This window comes from Paralichthys olivaceus, chromosome 4, assembly GCF_024713975.1.
Source record: "Paralichthys olivaceus isolate ysfri-2021 chromosome 4, ASM2471397v2, whole genome shotgun sequence".
Lineage (NCBI taxonomy): Eukaryota > Metazoa > Chordata > Actinopteri > Pleuronectiformes > Paralichthyidae > Paralichthys > Paralichthys olivaceus.
Genome location: NC_091096.1, coordinates 5,527,011 through 5,547,500, shown reverse-complemented (window position 1 = coordinate 5,547,500; position 20,490 = coordinate 5,527,011). Strand labels below are relative to the sequence as shown.

General features: G+C 40.9%; 1 protein-coding gene across 1 annotated transcript in view; it reads right to left on the bottom strand.

The window, feature by feature from the left end:
• Positions 1-11,322: 11,322 nt before the first annotated feature.
• Positions 11,323-20,490, bottom strand: part of aacs (acetoacetyl-CoA synthetase) — a 30,195-nt gene continuing 21,027 nt past the window's right edge. The window contains exons 12-18 of the mRNA XM_020099360.2: positions 19,759-19,881; positions 16,981-17,094; positions 15,326-15,451; positions 14,830-14,899; positions 14,331-14,389; positions 13,976-14,178; positions 11,323-13,861 (exon numbers count right to left, since the gene is read on the bottom strand). Of these exons, the coding sequence (XP_019954919.2) occupies positions 13,724-13,861; positions 13,976-14,178; positions 14,331-14,389; positions 14,830-14,899; positions 15,326-15,451; positions 16,981-17,094; positions 19,759-19,881 (833 nt within the window). The 3' untranslated portion in view covers positions 11,323-13,723. The remainder of the gene's footprint in view (positions 13,862-13,975; positions 14,179-14,330; positions 14,390-14,829; positions 14,900-15,325; positions 15,452-16,980; positions 17,095-19,758; positions 19,882-20,490) is intronic.

The following is a 20,490-nucleotide window of genomic DNA, read 5'->3' as shown; positions in this document are numbered from 1 at the left end:
GTGAGAAACAAAAGGTTAGAACAGAACACAAACACACAACCTCAGAAGTTGGTTGCTTTTATTATTCTTTTCTTTAAATCAAGTTGGAACAAACAGTTTGAGATTCTGTGTCTTTTTTAATCATGAACTTTGTTGCCCGCTTTGCTATGAGTCAGTTTTCACACTGGTAACAACACTGATGTTGTGAACCTTCATTATGAACAGGATGGATCTCCAAGCAAAGCAGCAAATCACACATGAACAAAACACGCAGTTTTTGTGCAAGTAAAGAAGTAAAGACAATAAGTTGCAGTTATAAAGAAATAGCTAAAAATCACAGAACCTTGACATGTTTAGTGTAACTGGCCCAAACAACAGAGAAATAAACCCAGACAGTATATGCATGCATTTGGCCGTATGCATGCGATGGCAGCATTAGGAGACAAAGTGCTCATCAGTCTTTGTTAAGAGACTTCAGGTAGCATTTGTCTCTCTAATTAGACGTACGTAGTTTCAGAGGTTGTCTGGAGCAGCTAACAAATTAGCCGAATAATGAGCTCATGAGACGAGATTGGATAAATTGATGGCGGGATAATGTGTGATCATTTCATCAGCCAGGTAGTTAATCGGCTGGTCTGTTATTCAGTCGCTCCGAGATCCCGTTAGTTCGTCAGTGAAGCGTCTGTTTGACGAGTCAACCAACCAGTCGCTCCTCACTCAGCCACAGACTGAGACTAACTGGTGTCAGTGGTTCAGATGAAGTCACGTAACACAAGTTGTACACTTAAAAATCAAAATCCAGTAATAGACAAGATCTGATTTATTTTTCGACTTTGATTGTTAATGTGTTGGTAACATCTACATCCCTGATACAAATAAACACTTGTGGTAAATCCTCCTCGTCCTCCTCCTCCTCCATTTCTTGCCCCTCTTTATCCAGCCTGGTCTCCTCGGCTATTTCTGAGCCAATTAAAGTTGTCCCTCTGCCCGGTTTTCGGACGGCCGAACACAGCGGACGGACTTCATTATAATCCTGGAGAGGGAGGGGGAGTATGGATAAATTCACAGCAGGTCATCGGGGGAAAGAGGGGGGAAACAGACGTGTGTGGGAGAGCCAAGTAAAGAAAGACAAAAAGAAAATAGACAAACAGCACAAACTGGATATACGTTCTCCACTGAGCCCAGGCTCTTCTCATGCTGCGGAAGTCTGAAGATTTAAATCCAGCCTGGAAATATCGGGGCTTTGTGCAACAGTCAACAACTGAGTTCAAGTAATTAACTGAAGCACTACTTAAAGATGAAAGTTTAGGATCAGAGTTTAGATCAGTGAAAACTCTGATCGTATCTCAAAGACTTTTTCTCTTTGGTTTGTTCAGTTAAGGGTAAAAATTGCTGTCATATTTAATTGTGATCGCAGCAAAACGCTTGTGCTCTAAAAGTGCCTCTGTGTTATGACTTGAAACAGACGGAGGCACGAGAAGTTGTCATAACTTTCAATGCAGTGGTTAAAAGTCAAATAATGACACTGAAGCGTCCACATTTCCCTGTGTTTACCAAACTAATGGAAATCAACCTGGAATAATAACTGCAGAACTGAACCTTGGTCTGGACTCTGACATCTGGGCCAAGTTTGAAAACATGTTTGCAACCAAATGAAGTAACATTTAGCTCCACAAGATGCTACATGCATGTGATTTTAGCGGCCTCACATACCACAACTCACACTATAACTACAATCACTTTTTCTGTCGTGATCTCAGAACAGTTTTTTATTCACAGAACGCAGACCCTGAAATTCTACACAGTTTAAGTCATAGACTGTTAATAAAGATGGAAGCTAAAGTGATGCCTCCTGGTGGCTGGCTGCAGTATAGGTCACAAATACCTGCTCCTCCCCATTCGCAGATGAGACATGGACCAACTGGTTTTTCTTCAAGTCTTATTGTTTCTGGGAAATTTGGTTTATATAAAGTTAGTTGATGCTAAATGAACACGCGTCATCCATCTTTACGTACAGTCTATGGTTTGAGTTCTGCGTGTTCACATGTATAGTACATAAAGCCAGGAGGTGTGTAATTCTTCTCACAATGCAAACACAGTTAAAAAAGCCCAAGCACATCTCTGACCTTGGAACTTCAGGAAGTCTTATCTTCAGACTCGTCATCATCAGTGACGCTGGTCTACAAAACTGAGGTTTTACAATAAAGTAATGGTCGCAAAGATGCCGTCTCTAACAGGTTTCTGTCAGCAGCTCACTTATTAGCACCAGAAAAGATATTAGAGGGCCGTGAAGATAACCCGGCTCTCAGGAGAGACCGATCAAGATGGGGAAACACTCCCAGGTGACGGTGCTTTAGCCCTCTTTAATATCTTAGATGGAGATTCAATCGATCCACAATCCCATTCGGAGTGCTGAGGTGAGGAGCTTCCCACAGTGAGTCTGCAGTGTGTTGTATAAAGCAGATTAATATTGCTGCCATGCTTAGACATCCAGTAATGATTTCTCAACCTAATTTACAAAACCCTCAGTGCTGCACTAAATGTGTTTTGTTACTTCGAAGGTAGAAAAAGAGGATATATAAATACATGCACAGTTGCAAAAGGAAAACCATGTGTGCAGCAGTAGGATGTCTGTCTGTGTGCAAAAAGTTGGTTCACTTAACTTCCATGATATCATTTTTATTATTTGATATTAAATATTTCCTCTGTGGGAATGAAATGAAGTACCACCAAATACTCTGTATTTCCAGAAACTCTAAATAAAAATACTGAATGTAATCATTAACACAGCAGAGAAAGTAATTATGTGTAAATACAGAAAAATAAGTGAGAGGAAAGGGGCAGACAACAAGTCCATCCACTCCATGTACATTCTCATTTAAAAAAAAAAGCACAAGTTAATATAAATTCCACGCCTCAGTGGGTAATGTGGTTTTTTTGCCATATCTGCGTTTTACATGCTGATTTAAGCAAAAGCAAGTGTGTGAAAAATGATGTTTCTCATTGGTGCTGTTCCCTCCCCTTCAATTTCATGCAAATATGCACATTCACCTCTTCAGCTCACAATGTGGATAAAAACCCACAATGTCAAAGTTAGCGGACTCACAGGCAGACAGGACACAGATGCATGCACCTGCACATGGTAATGTGTCATAATATCTTCAACATCTGTAACAGCAGGTTTTTTTATTTGGAGAAATGAGCAGATTTACTTCCTGAAGAGATGCCAAACTGTATAAGTTGTGATCCTGGGAGGAATCATCAGGTCTTCAGCTGTCTCAAGTTGCAAAATTAGGAATAATGTGTTGTAGCTGGTCTCAGAATTTCAGAGATATGTTTGCTTCTACTGCTTTTAAAAGAATAGTTATTTGCATTTTGGGAAAAACATTTATTTGCTTTCTTGCAATGAATTACACGAGAGGATTTATCCCCTGTCACATCTGTGCAGCAAATATGAAGCTACTGATACTCAGCACCATGATGTTATTATAGATCCACAAGCGCTACAGGTTGAGGAGATCACTGTGGATGGACACAACAACAAAACTTTATTTCCAGATACCTTAACTCCAGCATTCACAGATGATAAAACAGATTTAAATTTTTCCATCAGTGATTTGGAACAACCAGAAAATGATGATGATGTTGTTCTTGCAGATGTTGATAAATTGCATGAGTTTTGTTCGATTTGACTCATTGGTTTGATAATCTCATGTAATAAACTAGATGCAACACAGTATTCAGTGATAATCAAGGTCCAAAAACAGGCAGAGGTCGTACACAGAAGACTCAACAAAATAAAACAGGAAATTAACTTAGTCTGTAATGTCACATGGTCTACAAATCTTTCTCAGATCAAGTTTGGGATTATGGCGACGCTTTAAATTCTCAACTCAAAGATGTCTCAGGTTGCAACGATGATGATCTCAGGTCAGATCCACGTTAAATACTCACCTGAGAAAGGAACGATTGGAGATTCTGCTGATGTAGATTTGATCCTTAAATGTATGAGTGACATTATGAGAAAAGATCTTTAGCAAAAATGTAGATGTCTTTTTTGTTTTCTAAAAGACCATGGCATTCAAAATACATGCGTGTGCCTGTGTGTGTTTGTGTGTGTGTGTGTGTGCCTGTGAAAGTGTGTACACGCATGCATTACAGAAACACACATTATCCCTGTGTAATCCACTGACCCTGACAAGCAAATGGAAAACAATACCTCAAACAGGATTGTGTGCATTATGAACTATTTTTCCTGAGTTTATTTTTTTTCCCACTTACGTCTCTTAATGAATTTGACTGCAGCCAAGGACACAGATCGATGCCGACGAGAGATAATGGACCGAACCGTGGGAAAAATCAACATGATTTTCTCCATCACGCTCACAGCTGAGCACGTTCACAGACTCGTGTCGACTGTCGACATGAAGGTCATCTTAACAATATTCTGCCTTTGAATTTAAACTTTATACTCCAATATTGTTAAATGTATCATGTCAATCACAAAAGTAAGAAAAAGCTTAATTGAAAGCTGTTAAAAACATACTTTTCTGGAATGTTAAATCTAAAAACAACATATTTTATGGTTGGCATACAAAATTTTAAATCACAATCTGAAGAGTAAATAATTGAAGAGTAACTAATGCTGCCAGATAAATGTAGCGGATTAAAAAGTAAATAAGATTTATGTCTCTGAGAAGAAGTTGCATAAAAAGGAAATACTATATGAATAATACTATGGAATAAGTCATTTAACATTTGAGTGATATTGCACAGGAATATATTTAACACTGCACCTGCACATTTTGGTGAATATTTTTCATGAGCTACTTTTCTCTGGATAACTTTTGTTAACAAAGCTTCATCTCTCTCCAGGGATCTGCTGGAGTTCAATGTTTTCTATTTTGAAGGAGCTCGCAGCTCAGAGGGATATACGTTCAAAGTGTCTTCCTCAGTGCTGCATTCCTCACTGCATCCATCCATCCATCCATCCATCCATCCATCCATCCATCCATCCATCCATCCAGGGTTGAATGTGACACTTTTAATTTAGTCTATTCAAGAGACTCCAATGAGAGCATATTATTTATTTGTTCCATGGTATAAAATAGAAGGATACGCTTTTACAGAAATGCAAGACAGAGTTTTAATTTTTTTTCATAAATTATACTTTGAGTAACCAAGAATCTACAAATAAAAAGACTTGGGTACAGCGCACATCAACGTCTTTGCATTATTCACCACACACACAAACACAGATTCGAAGATAATGAAAGTGCCAAATACATCCCACTCTAACTATTCTTCATCAAACTAATCCCAATATATGTGAGAAAAAAAACAAGCTGCACGACTTCCTCCTCCAACACATTTGAACTAATCAGCCCTCCGCTTCACTCTCACACTCAGATTCTGTCACTTTCCAGAGCCAGGATCTCTCCACAAAAAGAACAGCGAGATTGACGGCTGGAATTGGATCGAAATCAAAATGCTCAGGCTGTTCAGCCCATGTGGTTCATGTTTGTGACTTCAAATATGATTCATCACTCTTCTTCCTCTCCTTTCCCTCTGGTTCTGCTCCATGTGCTCGTTTGTTTTAAGCGACGAGAGGTTTGTCTCCTTCGGCGTGAAAAGAGAAGAACCTCCGCCAAGGAGGTTATGTTTTTGTCTGCATTTGTTTGTTTGATAGTGCCTTGCCCTCCAGATTATCATTCCATTTGTCCTAGGAGGGGAACGAGGACACTCAGGACAGAGAGGGCCTCCTCCGCTGACCAGGAGCTGGTCGATGTCGGCCAGAGGTTCTCAGTCCCCTCACAAATTGTCACCATGGTTTTCTGAGGCAGAACAATGAGGTCAGAGATCATGTCAACCCAGTCGGCTGCAGGGGTTTTACTGCAACATCCACCATCAGGTTGCTCAAAGATCTGGGAATCCATAGACAAGCCCTGTGCCAGACCATAATAGAAACATCCGGCCTGCAGAACACTGCAGCCAATCGCTCAGCCAGCCTTAGCATGGAGCTGCCTTGATGTTTTTCTATTTAAATGGAACACTTATCTCTGCCAGGCACTTGTCAGGTGACCATGAAGAAAAAGTTATTGTTCACATGCCCTAGAAATAACAGCTGAAATGTGTATAATAGTCAGAAGGGCCGGCTGCACTTGTTTTTCCGTAATTCTTCAGCTTCAGGATGATAACAAAAGATTTGTGTGAGAGAAATACCTCGTAATTGTTCAGTAAAACAGGCTGATGACTCAGATATATGACTCAGAGGACGACAGGAAGACTGCAAGCAAATTTTACAAAAGCGTGGTTGTGTAAGAGGCAGAAAGTCGGAGAAGGAAACATGAACAAAGAGCGAGGGTCAAAATAAAGGTCATAAAAGGTATTTTCAGCAGTGCTGGAGTTTAACACAGTCTGGTGGGTAACTGACGGAGAGCAGGCAGTTTGTTTACTGATGATCGGGGAACTGAGAGTAGGTGCGTTCGCAACAAGGTGCACAGGTGAGGGTGGGGGTCAGGTGATGACGATGAGACATAAAGCGAGGACCACTGCAGGGCATGAGAGGAACTGCAGGGTTTGAAATTACCCAGAGGGCAACAAATAACAGGGGTTAAAAGGCGTCTGCGTGAAATTAGAAGGAATTTGGTTTTGAGCACATCTTTGCTGCTTCCATTTAGTTTTCTAAAACTACAAATGAGGCTTTTTTCTAATTACATTTACAGATTACATCAAAGTTTAAACCTCAGAATAACATGCATAAAATTTAATTATAATTTAAACCATATTACATAGATTCATATTTTGCCTCTGGTGTTTGAACTGTGACACTTTTACTTTGAAATGGACAAAAATATCACCTGAGTTATTTTAAATTCTGAGGCTACTTCTTTTATTTTTGTTTCAGTAAAATGAACATAAACAGAAGCAGCTTCAAATGAAACAAACTGAATCTACAACTGTTCCTCCTGTGAAATATATCATGCACAACTGAAACAAGTGTTAAAACCATCGACGTATTGAATATCTCACACAATTTTGTTCATTTTCTGTCTGCAACACTTTTTATCAGCAGCACCCCCCCCCCCCCCCCCCCCCCCGTGATGTGACTATGACAACAAAGAGGGTTAAACCGCACCGTGCAGTGGGCGACTGACCCTTTCACAGGCGTGTCTCTTTTGACCACTTAGCACCACACACTCTGTGTCTGGATCCAGATCAACATAAATCTTTTGCTGTTGCTTCTGAACAGTTTGGGGTCGACATATTAACAAAGTCAGACGTGCAGCTACCTTAGAAACAAGGCAACTGCAAATTAATCACAGCTCATTCCCACTGCACGGGGCGATTTTAGTTGTTTCAAGAGAACAAGTCAGTTGCTATTATTTATTATTATTTCAAGAGTTCTGGAGGAAATAATTCTACTTGACAATAGACTGACAGTCGGATTTTATTAGCACAAACACAACAGCACAATACTATTAATATATATAAATCGAAGGTGATTGAAAGAGCCATGAAGTCAAAGGTTTATACAAAAGTAAAAAGACAAATTAGTCAGAATCCAGAACTAATTAGACATATGTATACACACATACACACACACACACATACATTTAAATCATCAGCATTATCAGTAATACACAGACACACTGGGGCTTGTTTGAGAAGCTGCACCATTTGTCCAGTGCAGTTAAATTACTATACTTTCCTAAATAATATGCGTCAAATATATATTACATTCTGGTACATCACAATTTTAATGTTTTATAAAGTCACAATTGCCATTCCACACAAGCATTGTTTCCCTCTGGGGCGATAGAGGAATCAGAAAATGTTCAGGAGCAATTTGCTCATCTCAATTTGGGCGACTCTACACAAGCACAAGTCTCAGCAGAGACTCTTTTCCATTTAGCTGCTCCTCGTGTCATACTCAGCTGAATGACCACATAAAACCAATTGAAATTCATTTGCTCGAGGGCTGTTTGAGAGAATTACTATTACAACAGGAGCCGGAGAGAGAGAGAGAGAGAGAGGTAGTTATCTCCAACAAATTGTTGACAGTGAATGTGAAATGAAAGCCACTGACAGTGTTTTCCTGTGAGGATCAAATTGGACAGGAAAGGAAACACGAGGCAGACGTCACTTTATTTTTGATCTACTAAAAATATGCATCTCTATCTGGAGGTAACAACTCCCTCTGGCTTTGGTTTCATTTCACTTCTATACGCTCACAAACACAATCAGTCTTACATAAACAGCATGTCCAAACGTTTGTCACATTATTGACTTCGGTGCCTAATTTGCACAGTTTAGGAAGAAGCACATTGGCAAAGTAAAATTTAAAGTGCATACAAATAAATGTCGGAATGAACTGAAATTGAAACAATGAACTATATATATATATATATAAGTTTTTAACAAGTCAGTGGAGCTTTGAGTTAAATTGTTTGAGTCGAGCTTCACTGAACTTTGAACAAACAGGTGAACGGCTCTTTGTGCAGCAGCGGTGGAGCAGCTTCAGATTTCCGTGGACACAGCAGCCGGTCTTTATTTGCTGCAGCTCAATTACTGCAGGTTACTTTTACAATCAATTTCAGAAAGAAAAACTGCGGCCAGCTTGAGAGAACATGTGAGTTTTCAGTTTAACCTTAAACACATCGATAGATTGTAAAAGGTTCCAAATCTTTGGAGCGGAAACAGTAAACGCCACAAACGACATGTGTACGTATGTGACAGCTTGGGAGTGAACCTGCCCTCATCGTGGTTAGAAGGAAACCCTGTCCGATCACGTGCTGTGAGTTACCTCATATCCAACATGTCAACACATCAAGAGGTTCCTTCTACTCCCTGTCTGCGCGGATACTCACCACTTAAAAGCCTGTAGAATAAATATCTCTCTCCCTCTCTCCTGAACTCCCCGTGGTGTTTTCTTTAACAGGACTAAAATAGAGGCTTCTCTCCATCCCTTAGATTTACATACGACAGCGAGCAGGTGACATGCTTCATTTTCACTTCAAGATTAAACATTTGCCGCACTCCTGCCGATGAGACGTCTGCACAGAAGTGAAGCCAGCGGAGGCTCTTTATTGATGTTGTAATCAGCCTTTCAGGAGAGAGTCTCTTTGGGAACCACTTTCGATTTAACAAGTCTCCTATGGGGCTGTGAAGGAGGGAATGGGCTCCAGCGAACACACTGTCACCTGAGGATAATTGGGGACGTGGAAGAGAGGGTACAAAAGAAAAGAGCAGTAACACATCCGGGGGAGGAGGAAGATTCCCAACTTCTGAGTTAGAGGGTAAATGTGGAGTGGGCGATGAACTCATGCAAACTTGAATGTGAGCACATACTGTGTGCTACACGACGGTGAAATTATTCCACTGATGCTTTTTTTGGGTTAAGCACAGGAGAAGGTGCCTTAGGAGCCCACAACAATAGTTAGAGGAGTATTGTCACAAAGCCACTATGGGGAGGCTAATGCATAAGTGAGTGAAACATAGACTGTATCTAAAGATGGATGACGCGTGTCAACTTCCTGCCACTGTGCAGAACTTGAGCGGATGTTTATAGCATCAAATAAGTAATCACAACCAAACTCAATGGAAAGATTTGCACATGAACATACATCTGTGTGTTAACAGCCTCCTAAAATGACTTTCTATCTTTGAGAAGAATGTATTTGAGTGTAGTTCATCCATGTCCCCATCCACTAACATGGAGGAGGGGGAGTTTACGAGCCAGCCACCAGGGAGCTGGTACTGTACTATTACTGCTATAACTATTATAATATTATGCTATAATTACTATTATATTATTATTGCATTGCTATCACTATGCATTATTATCATTATTATTATTATAGTTATTAACATTATCATTTCAGCAGTATGTTATTTAAACCATTCTTTGCACTCTAGTATCATGACTCTCTTATTTATGTCATTATTAAATGTGTATTGCACTCATCTTTTTGTCTTTTTGTGTATTTTTACCTTGTTCTATATTGTATTTTGATTTACCTGACTACCATGATAACTTAATTTGATCAATAAAGTTATCTATCTATCTATTAAGACTGTGGGTGGAAGCTGGAGGAGCTGGAAAACTGACACAAACAAGAACATGCAGACCCCACACAGAAACTGGGATTCGAACCAGCGAGGCGTCAGTTCTAACCAATTATCGGCCATGAAATTAATTTCTCTTGGCCGTGTTTGAAGAGATAACAGACCTCGGTTTGTAATTCAGATTTTCTGGCTCAATCCTGACAAAAAACTAAAGTTCAGAAACATGTGGACTCCATGTTCATTTTTCTAGCTCGTGTGTAATCCATCCAAACGACCAGGTTTTAAAATCTGGCACTTTCAAGGGGAATCAATCACAGTCCAATCTGGTCACTTTGAATGTGTAATTTCCCTCAGTGTGGAAGGCAAACTTTCATGTGAGCACCACAGGTCACTTTATAACTAAAAAATAAACAGTATGTCATTAGTCTGTGCAGTTTTAATTTACATTTTAATTGGATTGCACTGAGAGCGAATTAACGGCCAGCCTCCTGTAAGTAGAGTCTACAATCAAGCTGTTAACAAAGTCATTTTGTGTTGTGTGATGTGTTGTGTTAGGAGACAAATGGGATGAACCCTACGACAGACTGTCAGGAGGGACTGCATGGCTCATATCATTCATGTTCATCAGATGATTATTATTTGTGTGTCTGGTGAAGCCTCCAGCTTTCCTAACATTTCTACATTCACCTCCACACCTCTGGTTTGTAGTCTTTCTCTTCTACAGCCTGACAGGATGCCGACAAAACATTTCATGTTCCTCATGTCTGAGCGAGCGAAGGCACAGGAATAAATAAAATACAAGATGACTAGATTAGCGAGTCTTTCTAGGAACTGGATTCTCACCAAGTCTCACTTCTCCCTGTTTTCATATGTTGTGTTTTGAGGCTTGGCTGACTGGCAGGTCTGAGCTCTCGCACTTGTAAAGGTTACCGAGAGTTTTAAAACTGCCAAGTCTATTTCCAAAGTAGACGTCTGTCAAAAAGACTGGCTTCTATACACCTGTCAAAAACCCACAGAGAAACCCACACTGAGACATTTACTCAAACACACACACGTCTGTTATTTCATCGGCGTGTCAGCTCTGTATTTTAAAGCAGGATGCCGATGTTCAGGTCATCACAAGCTGTAGATTTAATGATAGTAAGTTATCAGGTGCAGATGGTGAAGGAGCAGGGAATGAATGAATGTCTTTAGTGTGATCCTGCAAACTAACAAACAAACACTGATGAAAGCAATCCTTGGCAACGTAGGGTAAATTGAGACCTGCACCCAGAATTATGTTAGCAAACTTTTTATTCAAGTGAATTAAAACATTTCCTACAGAAAAAAATCCTGCATGCATACTACAGAATGGAACACGTACATCTGCCAGGTTTCACCAGATTTCACCATAAACTGCAGTAAAGTGCAAAGTGTACAGTTTATGAATTATGACCCTACGACTTCTGAACTACTACAATTTGAGTTCTGTTTGTTTCCTTGACACTCAGGAACATCATACATTTATTTCTAACCTCATAAACACTTGAAAATCTTATAATGTGACACCAATGGCAGGAATATGTATTGCATCTCTGTATGAGTGATTCAGATTGCTCCACAGCGACCCTAGTGGTCAAAAACTTCACAGGGTCACTTTAAACGATGAAATGTATTTAATCTAAGCAGTTAGAATGACATTAAAGACGAACTGCAGAGTTTTCCAGTTACTTTGTTTACATTCATTTCTTTAAAATAACCCGAGTTACAAAGACTGAATCATAAACCTAAAAAAATCCTTTAAAGAAAAAAAAAAAGAAAATCAAACATCCTCTGACACTTGAACCTGTGATTTCTCCACAGTTCACATTCCGGTCAGGTTATTTCTTTTCATCCCAACAGGAAATAAATGTTATTTAAAACCCACGTTGCTCTGTAGTGCGACTTATGAACAAAACCACCCCAGTTCATGTTTAACAGCATTAATTGGCCTTTAGCTTTTGTAACACAGCATGAGAAAATACTGAATAAATAATTTCCACATTATACAAACACAAAAACCAGGCGGAACTGCTGCAGTCTGACGAGGGTGATGACAACATCGACATGGAACTAATAAATACAGGCTTTTGTGGTGATGCGAACATTCGCTGAACTTGATTTCACTTGATCTTCACTAACTGTCGTAAATGAGGGATAATGTAAATAAAACCGAACAAAAAAAAAAAAAAATCTTCATGTTGTAATGTCTTGGCCGGAATGAAATGGAATCAAGATTACAGTCAGATGACGGTTACGTTTGAGTTTGTAAAACACAAGAGGTCAATCGTGTTTTTAGTTTGGGTTAAATCATCTGTAAGTTTTGATTCATATAGAATCTCTGGTTATTTGAATCTAACTCTGTATGTGTCCCAACTCAGGGGCCGATTGCATCACAGTCGTAGGATCCTTCAAATGCGGCAGACGAATGTGTCCTTCCACTCCCGAGCAATGAAGGCTCCAATTGGTGGATCCCTCGGCCCCGTCCTATCCCACGATTCATTGCACTTTGGTGATTAACTATTTTTCAAAAAGATAATGCTGACGGCAAGCGACAAGACCAAAATGTCAGATTCTTACACATTAAAAATGTAAGAATCAGGCTCCAACTAAACAACTAATGGTGCAAGTGCTAAAAAAACAAAGGGGCATTTAAACTTATCGTGTCCAACTGTAGCTTTGTTGCTAGGTGACAGCGCTAGGGGTGGGACAAGTCGGTTATGAAAATTACGGAAATCCTCCGTAGACCAGACCATTTCATTTCGGTTCGACCTTTCGCAGACTACGCAGCACAGGCGACAGCGAAAAAGGTGGGACAAGCCGATAACGCAAATTACGGAAACCCTCCATAAGCAAAACCGTTTTCTTTCAGTCTGACGTTCGCGGTCTGCACAGCCCGGGAAGGCCGCCTCCTACATGGGCTGCGTACACCGCATCCTCGGAAGGAGATTGGCCCCTGAATTGGGACATTCTGCATCTTGTGGCACGTTGGGACTCGAATCTGTGAATAACTAACAGTTTAGGTCACCATCTTTAAATGCATATTTATCAGGTTTCACAGTCCAAAAAATATATATTCATATATACATGTTATAAAGAAACGCATAACGAGGATGTGGTGATCCCAGATGTTTATCTGCAGAGCGGAGACGCCTGGGACCCACGCAGGAACCATCACCGGGGTCAGAGCAGGTGACACAGAGATGTTCTGAGGTTCATCACCGGCTGACAACAATCAGAGTTTGGAGCCGAAGAAAAGCGCTTCAAGCTGAATTTCACGACTCCGTCATCTGTGGCTTCAGAGCATAAGTTATGTTATATTAAACCAAAAGCTGAATCCACGACAACATTTAACTGCACGACAGACAAAGAGCGGCTGTTTGATCTCGTGATTGTAGCAGTGCGCCTCATGGTTTTTTGTCAGCCTGATACCGTAAACGTATTATTATATATACAAATAATTTGTACCATATCATTTTGAAATACAATTTTTTTTGTTTTTGTTCCCTGTACAAATGCTCAGGGTGCCTTTGTAAACTACCCTTTCACTGAACTTTGCACGTCTCCCAGTACCTGCAGATTCGGATGTAGATAATTTAAAAACTAAGCTCAATTCTCGCCGGTTGGTTCTTCTCTCCACCTCTGCGACGCCTCATCTCTAGAAGTTTTGCAGCTCAGGAATGTTCTTGTAAAGGTCCAGTGAATCAGGGTTGGAGAAAGCTCCTCTCTGCGTCACCTCCCGGCCGGCGATCACCTGCTTCACAGCCACCTCCACCTTCTTCCCGCTGATGGTGTACTGCAGAGGGAAGAAGAAAAGAGCTGCCAGTCAAACCAGAGCTGACTTTTACAGCCGTGATCATCTGACAGGTTTGTTCATATCTGATTTGCAGCGTGTTCTTATTTCTCTTACCGGAATGTCTCGGGTCTCCAGCAGCAGCGCAGGGACGTGTCGAGCAGACAAAGCTTTTCTGATGGCTCCCTTAATCCTCGCCACCAACTCCGGACAGAAGGGCTTACCAGGTGCCATCTTCAAGAACAAAATAACTCGCTCTTCTCCATCTGCGCTGTACTGAGGAACGCACAGACTGTCTGACACTTCCTCAAAAGCCTCCACTACAAAGGAGAGTAAAACAAAAAGAGGCGAAGAGCAGATGAGAGGCAAAGAGAGGAGGAGGTGCTCAACAAACTTAACAGTAGGTAATGGGACATCAACATGAAGAGCATCACGTTTCACCCTCTGCTCCGCCTGAACGTTCAAGACTCACCGATGTTGTAGAGCTCTGAGCTGCCAAATCGGACTCCGTTGGGGTTCAGCGTACCATCGCTGCAGAAAAGCACGAGTTCAACATTCAAAACTCTAGAGTCTGTCATTGCAATGTAGCAGCACACAGGAAATAATTCAGTTTCTGTGAGCTGGTTTTTCATTCTCTCTTTATACATTTTTAAAACATTTATGTTTGAAGGATTTTGTCTCTGTTCGTTCACTTTATTTCCCTTTACCTTAAAAGAACTGAATATTTGTGTGAGTTATAAATCAAAATGATGTTATATAAATAATTAAAAACTTAAAAGTGGGAAAAAATACATACACCAAATCTCTGGTATTTTGAATAGAAGAAATTTAACAAATTAGCATCTAATATTAAATATCTACAATCTGTTTAAATGTATATTTTCACCTGTTCTTTTGCATTGTTCTCTAAATGAATGAATCAATTCAAACTACAGTGATAAAACAATTGAGAGGAAGAGTGAATATCTGACCTCCTGCCCAGCATGATGACGCCTCCGGTCTGTGGGTTGATTTTACAATAGTCTCCATGAGCCCATACACCTACGGAGAAACAGCAATACTGATATTAACACAAATTAAATTCTCTGAAGATTTTGTGATGGAAAAATGCACAGCATAGAATCAAATGATAAAACACAATAAAACAAACACATCTTAGAATGATTCAAATCAGAGGGTAAAGACTTTGTATAATAAAATGTTGAAAATGTTTTTTCTAAATGTTTAAGGTTAATTCAGACTTTATAATAATAATAATTATTATAATCATTCTGATCATAATCATGAGATGATAAATGTTTTATGTTGTATGCATTAGTAGAAAACTAGAAACAAAAAGTAAGGTTTGAGTTTTAACTTTTTTTCTGGTTTCGTTGTGTACATGTGAACTAGAGTGTGGGTAAATGATGGTGTTATTCAGGTTGGGGACTGCATGTGTGTAATCACATATGATGTTTGTGTACTTACCAGCGAACGAAGAAAAGTAAGCTTTGTGGTATTTGCTCCCATTCTCGTCATTCCAGAAGTGTGTTGGCTGACAAGGGATCGGCTTTAAGCAGACAAGCTCCCCACTTTCTCCCCACACAGGCTTACCTGTACACACACACACACACACACACAGACAGAGGAGCGAAACAAAGTTAGAGGTTTCAGATATACTTTGTCATACACACATACACACCTGAATTCAAATCCGACACAAAACACACACTGACACCGATGCAGTATAAAGTACTCTCAGATAAAAACAGGAAAAAAATCACCAGGTAATGTGTCCCACTCTCAGAACCTGATACACTTCAATGTGAGGTTTCACAAAGCCCTCTCCTCCTCCCTCAGGACGGTGTTACAGGCTTTAGAGACCAACTAAAATAATCCCATGCTCTTCCTACAAACTGCCTTTAAATTATCCCTCAGTCCACTCTCCTTTGAGGCGGTGGAGACATGCCAGTGCAGACAGCAGCAGGGATTGAGAGCTGGGGAACAAGGGACTAAAATCAATGAGAAAACATGGAGGGCTTTGAAGACTCCCAGCAAGATGAACAGAAAAACTCACTCTTTTTTTTGTTTGGACTGAAGTGTAAACCTGTATTTATCCAGGAAAAGTTCACTAATTACTCCCACAATTTTTCAGGCACGGCTTGCTTCAGATTCATGCCAACACATATGGGTACATGCCCATATGGGAGCAACCAAGTAGAACCACAGTCCTGTTCTGGTGGCTACCGAGCAGCTCCTGAAGCAGATGGAAAGTTTGCTCGATGGCACATTAGCGAGTTCTTAAATGTGTCTGTGATTAATTTTCCTCGTTAATTTTTTCATGATCCCTCCTCAACCTGCAAATTTGTAAAAAAAAAACAAAATGTGATTCCTGGACCCTGTTGTTGATGACAGATAAGAGCGTTTGGGTTTAAATAGAAAGCAAGTACAATTACCACACTGCAGTTTTATGTCTCCACCAACCAAAGCAGTTTATGTCTGCATACATTTAAATGATAGGATTTATGAAGCCACTGTGGTTTTTGACTTTTGACCAAAGAAATGCTTTCAGTTCATCTTTGAGTCCGAGTGACAACTGGTCAAAATTTAAAGATATTCCCAAAAAGCAGACTTGAGATACACGTGAATTGAGAGGTCACTGTGACATAGACCTTTGATCACCCAAATCAGTTAATTTGCAAGTTCAAGCAAATACTTGTACCAATTCGAAAGGAATATCTCAAGGTGTTAAAAAGATAAAGTATTCACAAAGCAAAAAAGGGTGAACGTCAAGGACCTTGACCTTTGTGCTTGAAATGCTAATGCAGCCATTCTTCAGTCGGTGTGAATGTTTGCAGCAGATGTGGTGACATCCACTGTGGGTGTTCCTAATATATTATGTTCACAAGAACATGAGGTCACCGTGACCTTGACCTTTGACCTTCAACTACAAAAAACGAAGAAATTCAACTGAACATTTGTAACAAATTTAAAGAAATTCCCTCTTGAGATATAATGTTCACAAGAATTGGACGAAAAACCTTAAAACATTCCGCCTCCGGCCGCTGGCTGTCACTGACGCAGAGGCATAAAGCAAAGAGTGCAATATTTCTCAGCAATTCACAACAGACACACACTCTCACCATCAAGGCTCCAGGCTTCCACAGGCATGCCGAGGTTTCTTGCTTGGATCTCGCCCCGATACACTGGAACTGTTGGGTTCTGACCCATGAAACATGACACTATGTCAGTGCCACCTGCAAAGACATGGGAGAGAAAAACAGTCATGCACCAAAGGAGAGATTTAGATGGTTCATAGACTGAAATGAAAAAACCTCACTTCAAGTCATTGTGTGCAGTTTTCATTTTAAAGAGGGAAAAAAATCCTAATGTCGAGAAAGAGTAAGATACTTTTTATGCTGACCGTGAATCACATAAAGACGTAAAGTGAAACGAGCTCCTCGCAGTGACAAACCCTCAGAGAATTACCACCCAACTCTGCTGCTCTACACACTTTTTTAGCTTCAATTAGTTCCTGGTTATTTCTTGCCACTAGGCACTCACATACTTTTCTTAGCAGTTAAAAGAGGACTAAAGAAGGAAACGATTGGCTAGTAGCCTAACAACCAACTAATCAAATAATAAACTAGACTAGCGTATAGCTCCACTAAAGCCCAACAGTTTCCATAAATCCAAATCAAGCTGCACCAAATTTCACACGCTCATAGATATCTGTCACTTTAATATGAAGATAAAAAGATTTTTTTTCAACTAGATCAATAAATTATATATATATATATATGTGGTCAAATTGAATCGAGGTCACTGCAGGTTTAAGAGATTATTTCTTACGTTAAGTACAAGTTAAGATACCTGGAACTAACTGTGCCTCAATGTGCAGGAGTGAAACTGAGTTTGGTATCCAAGCAACATATCAGTGACACTTAGAGACATTACTAAACTTAGTGTCGGTATCAATCTGGTATTTGGGCGACACAAAGCGGCAGATTTAGTGCCCTGCTCCACCTCCATTGACCTATATAGGAGTTCTACTCCACTATAGCACATCCCTTAAATCACACTCACACATACACACACACAGACACACACACACAGACACACACACACACACACACACACACACACACACACACACACCTGCAATATCCATTTGTCTCTTTCTACCTTCCAATCATTTACTATTTCTGACGCGTTCGATTCATCTCGCCTCCCATTGTTCCCTCTCTATCTCCCCGTTTCGCTCCCTCCCTGTATCACAGACTACATCCATCCATCTTGTTCGCTTCCTTTCAACTGCTTTCTCCCCCTCCGCTGCTCCCTCCTTCCTTTCCTTTCTTTCTGTTCTTTACACTCGTTCTCTCCGTTGTTTCTCTCTCTGCCAGGTTCTTTATTGAGCTTTAATTGGCTCCCAGGAGGAAGTGGAAACTTTGTCTTCTGATTAAACACACACACACACACACCTATAGCAGGAAGACCAGGCGTTATTATCATCACGCAGACTTTAATGGGTGGGTACACATATGCACACACACACACGCAGATATACTCAAGTATATCTGAAGCAAAAAGCCACTGTTGCCTTCTTGAGATGCTTCCATCAGCAGCCATTAAGCGTGCATCTGTGAGTGAATACACAAGAGGGTAACTTGTCACACTGATCTTGTGTTTCTCTTAAGAGCACTGACCAACCTGATGAGGAACAAGATTTTAAAAACTCTATTAAACTATATATGTGAAAACGAGGATCATCCTGTGGCAGGCTGCGGTCAGACAAAGTCACCAGGGGAGACAAAAAGGTGACCAGCTCAACGCGAAGACACAGAAAAGATAACAACACACAAAAAAAAGATGAGGGTTCTTTTCTTTTCTTTCAAAAGAGAAGAGGAGAGAAGAGAAGGAGGAGAGGGCTGACATATGGGCAGTCAGATGGAGGCATATTATAATGGGGGGAATCCAGCAGTGAAAGTGTTAAAATCCCCCAATGAGAAACAACGGGGGTCAAAAATCCCTGCTGACAGGATAACACATGCACACACACATGCACAGACACACACACACACACACACAAACAAAATTCAGAATAAGCACAAGATTAAAAAAACAAACACATAGACATATTCCCACTCGAGCACACGTCTGCAGACACAATCACACAGGGCGCAATCGGCAAATGGGCCCATCACATATGTCACTGTGGCCACCAGTCAGACACATATGTTGTAAATCCTATGAATCAACAAACACACACACACGAGCAGCGGGTTGACCTCGGGGGTCAAGGTTTGGGCGGTTGGCAGCCAACAGAGCTGCAACCTGCTGGTGCCCTTGGTGACAGGGAGGAAACTGACGGGGGCAGGACATGCTGTTCTGAAAACACACACACACACACACACACACACACACACACACACACACACACACACACACACACACACACACACACACACACACACACACACACACACACACACACACACACACACACACACACACACACACACACACACAGTGCGTCTTTGCATGTGTGTAAAAGTGCATTTGAAGCTAGATGCTTCCCCCATCACAGCCGTCCTTCATTTGTTTCGGTGCAGCCAATAAGCAAGAGAGATGCTCCAAGCCGCTTCTCACTGTGTTTGTGTGTCTTCAATACGTCACCCAGGCTTTCTAAATGTTAAATGTGTCAGGAAGCACAGAGAGGCAGATAGCATTCGAGTGCCCTGTCAACATTACAATGGACTGAGAGGGCCCCTGCAACTGTGTGTGGGTGTGTGCTGCCGATGTGGGTGGCGAGGAAAATGTGCATTCCTATACAATCTATTTTTTCTTTTTCATTCATCAAGAATGTTTGGAAAATGTTTACCGCTATTTGTGCCCTTCTGTGAAAGATATCGCTCAGTCACCTGAGATGGAGCCCAGCAGCACGTTGCTCTTGATGCAGCGGTAGACGTAGTCGTAGCTCTGAGGTTTGAGAGGAGATCCAGTTGACAGGATTGTGTGCAGAGACTGGAGGTTGTGTGTTTCCGCTGAGGGAGAAAGAGAAAAAGAGAAAATAATTATAAATACACGAAAGGAAAGATGAGTTAAAAAGGTTTCATTTAAATATGGTTGGGAGTGTATGCAAAAATTAACAACATGTTTCCAATTTCTCTCATGATTCAGATATGAAGCCAAAACCTGTCAGATGAGAACCAAGCACTCTGTGACGCACACATGCCCAAACCACCACAAGCCAATAACACCCTGCAAACTAATACGCTTCCAGCAACCAACCCTCATCCCATAAACACGCACAGACACACATGCACAGACACACACACACAGTGGGATCTTTTGCTTCCCCCCCCACCATGCCTCCAGGTGTCCTGGTCCAAATGTCAACCCAGGGAAAAGGGCCTCTCCGCTGGGGCAGCCAGTTAAGAAGCTCCCTCTACCCTCCCCAGCCCACTGGAGGCATGCTTGCAAACACACACACACAGCTCTCCCTCTGCCATGCTTTTCTCTAATAAGCATCCAAATGCGCGCACACACACACACACACACACACACACACACACACACACACACACACACACACACACAGTGCCAACTGGATCAAGTGGTTGGCTGACTGATGGGGGAGCAGCAGAGAGACA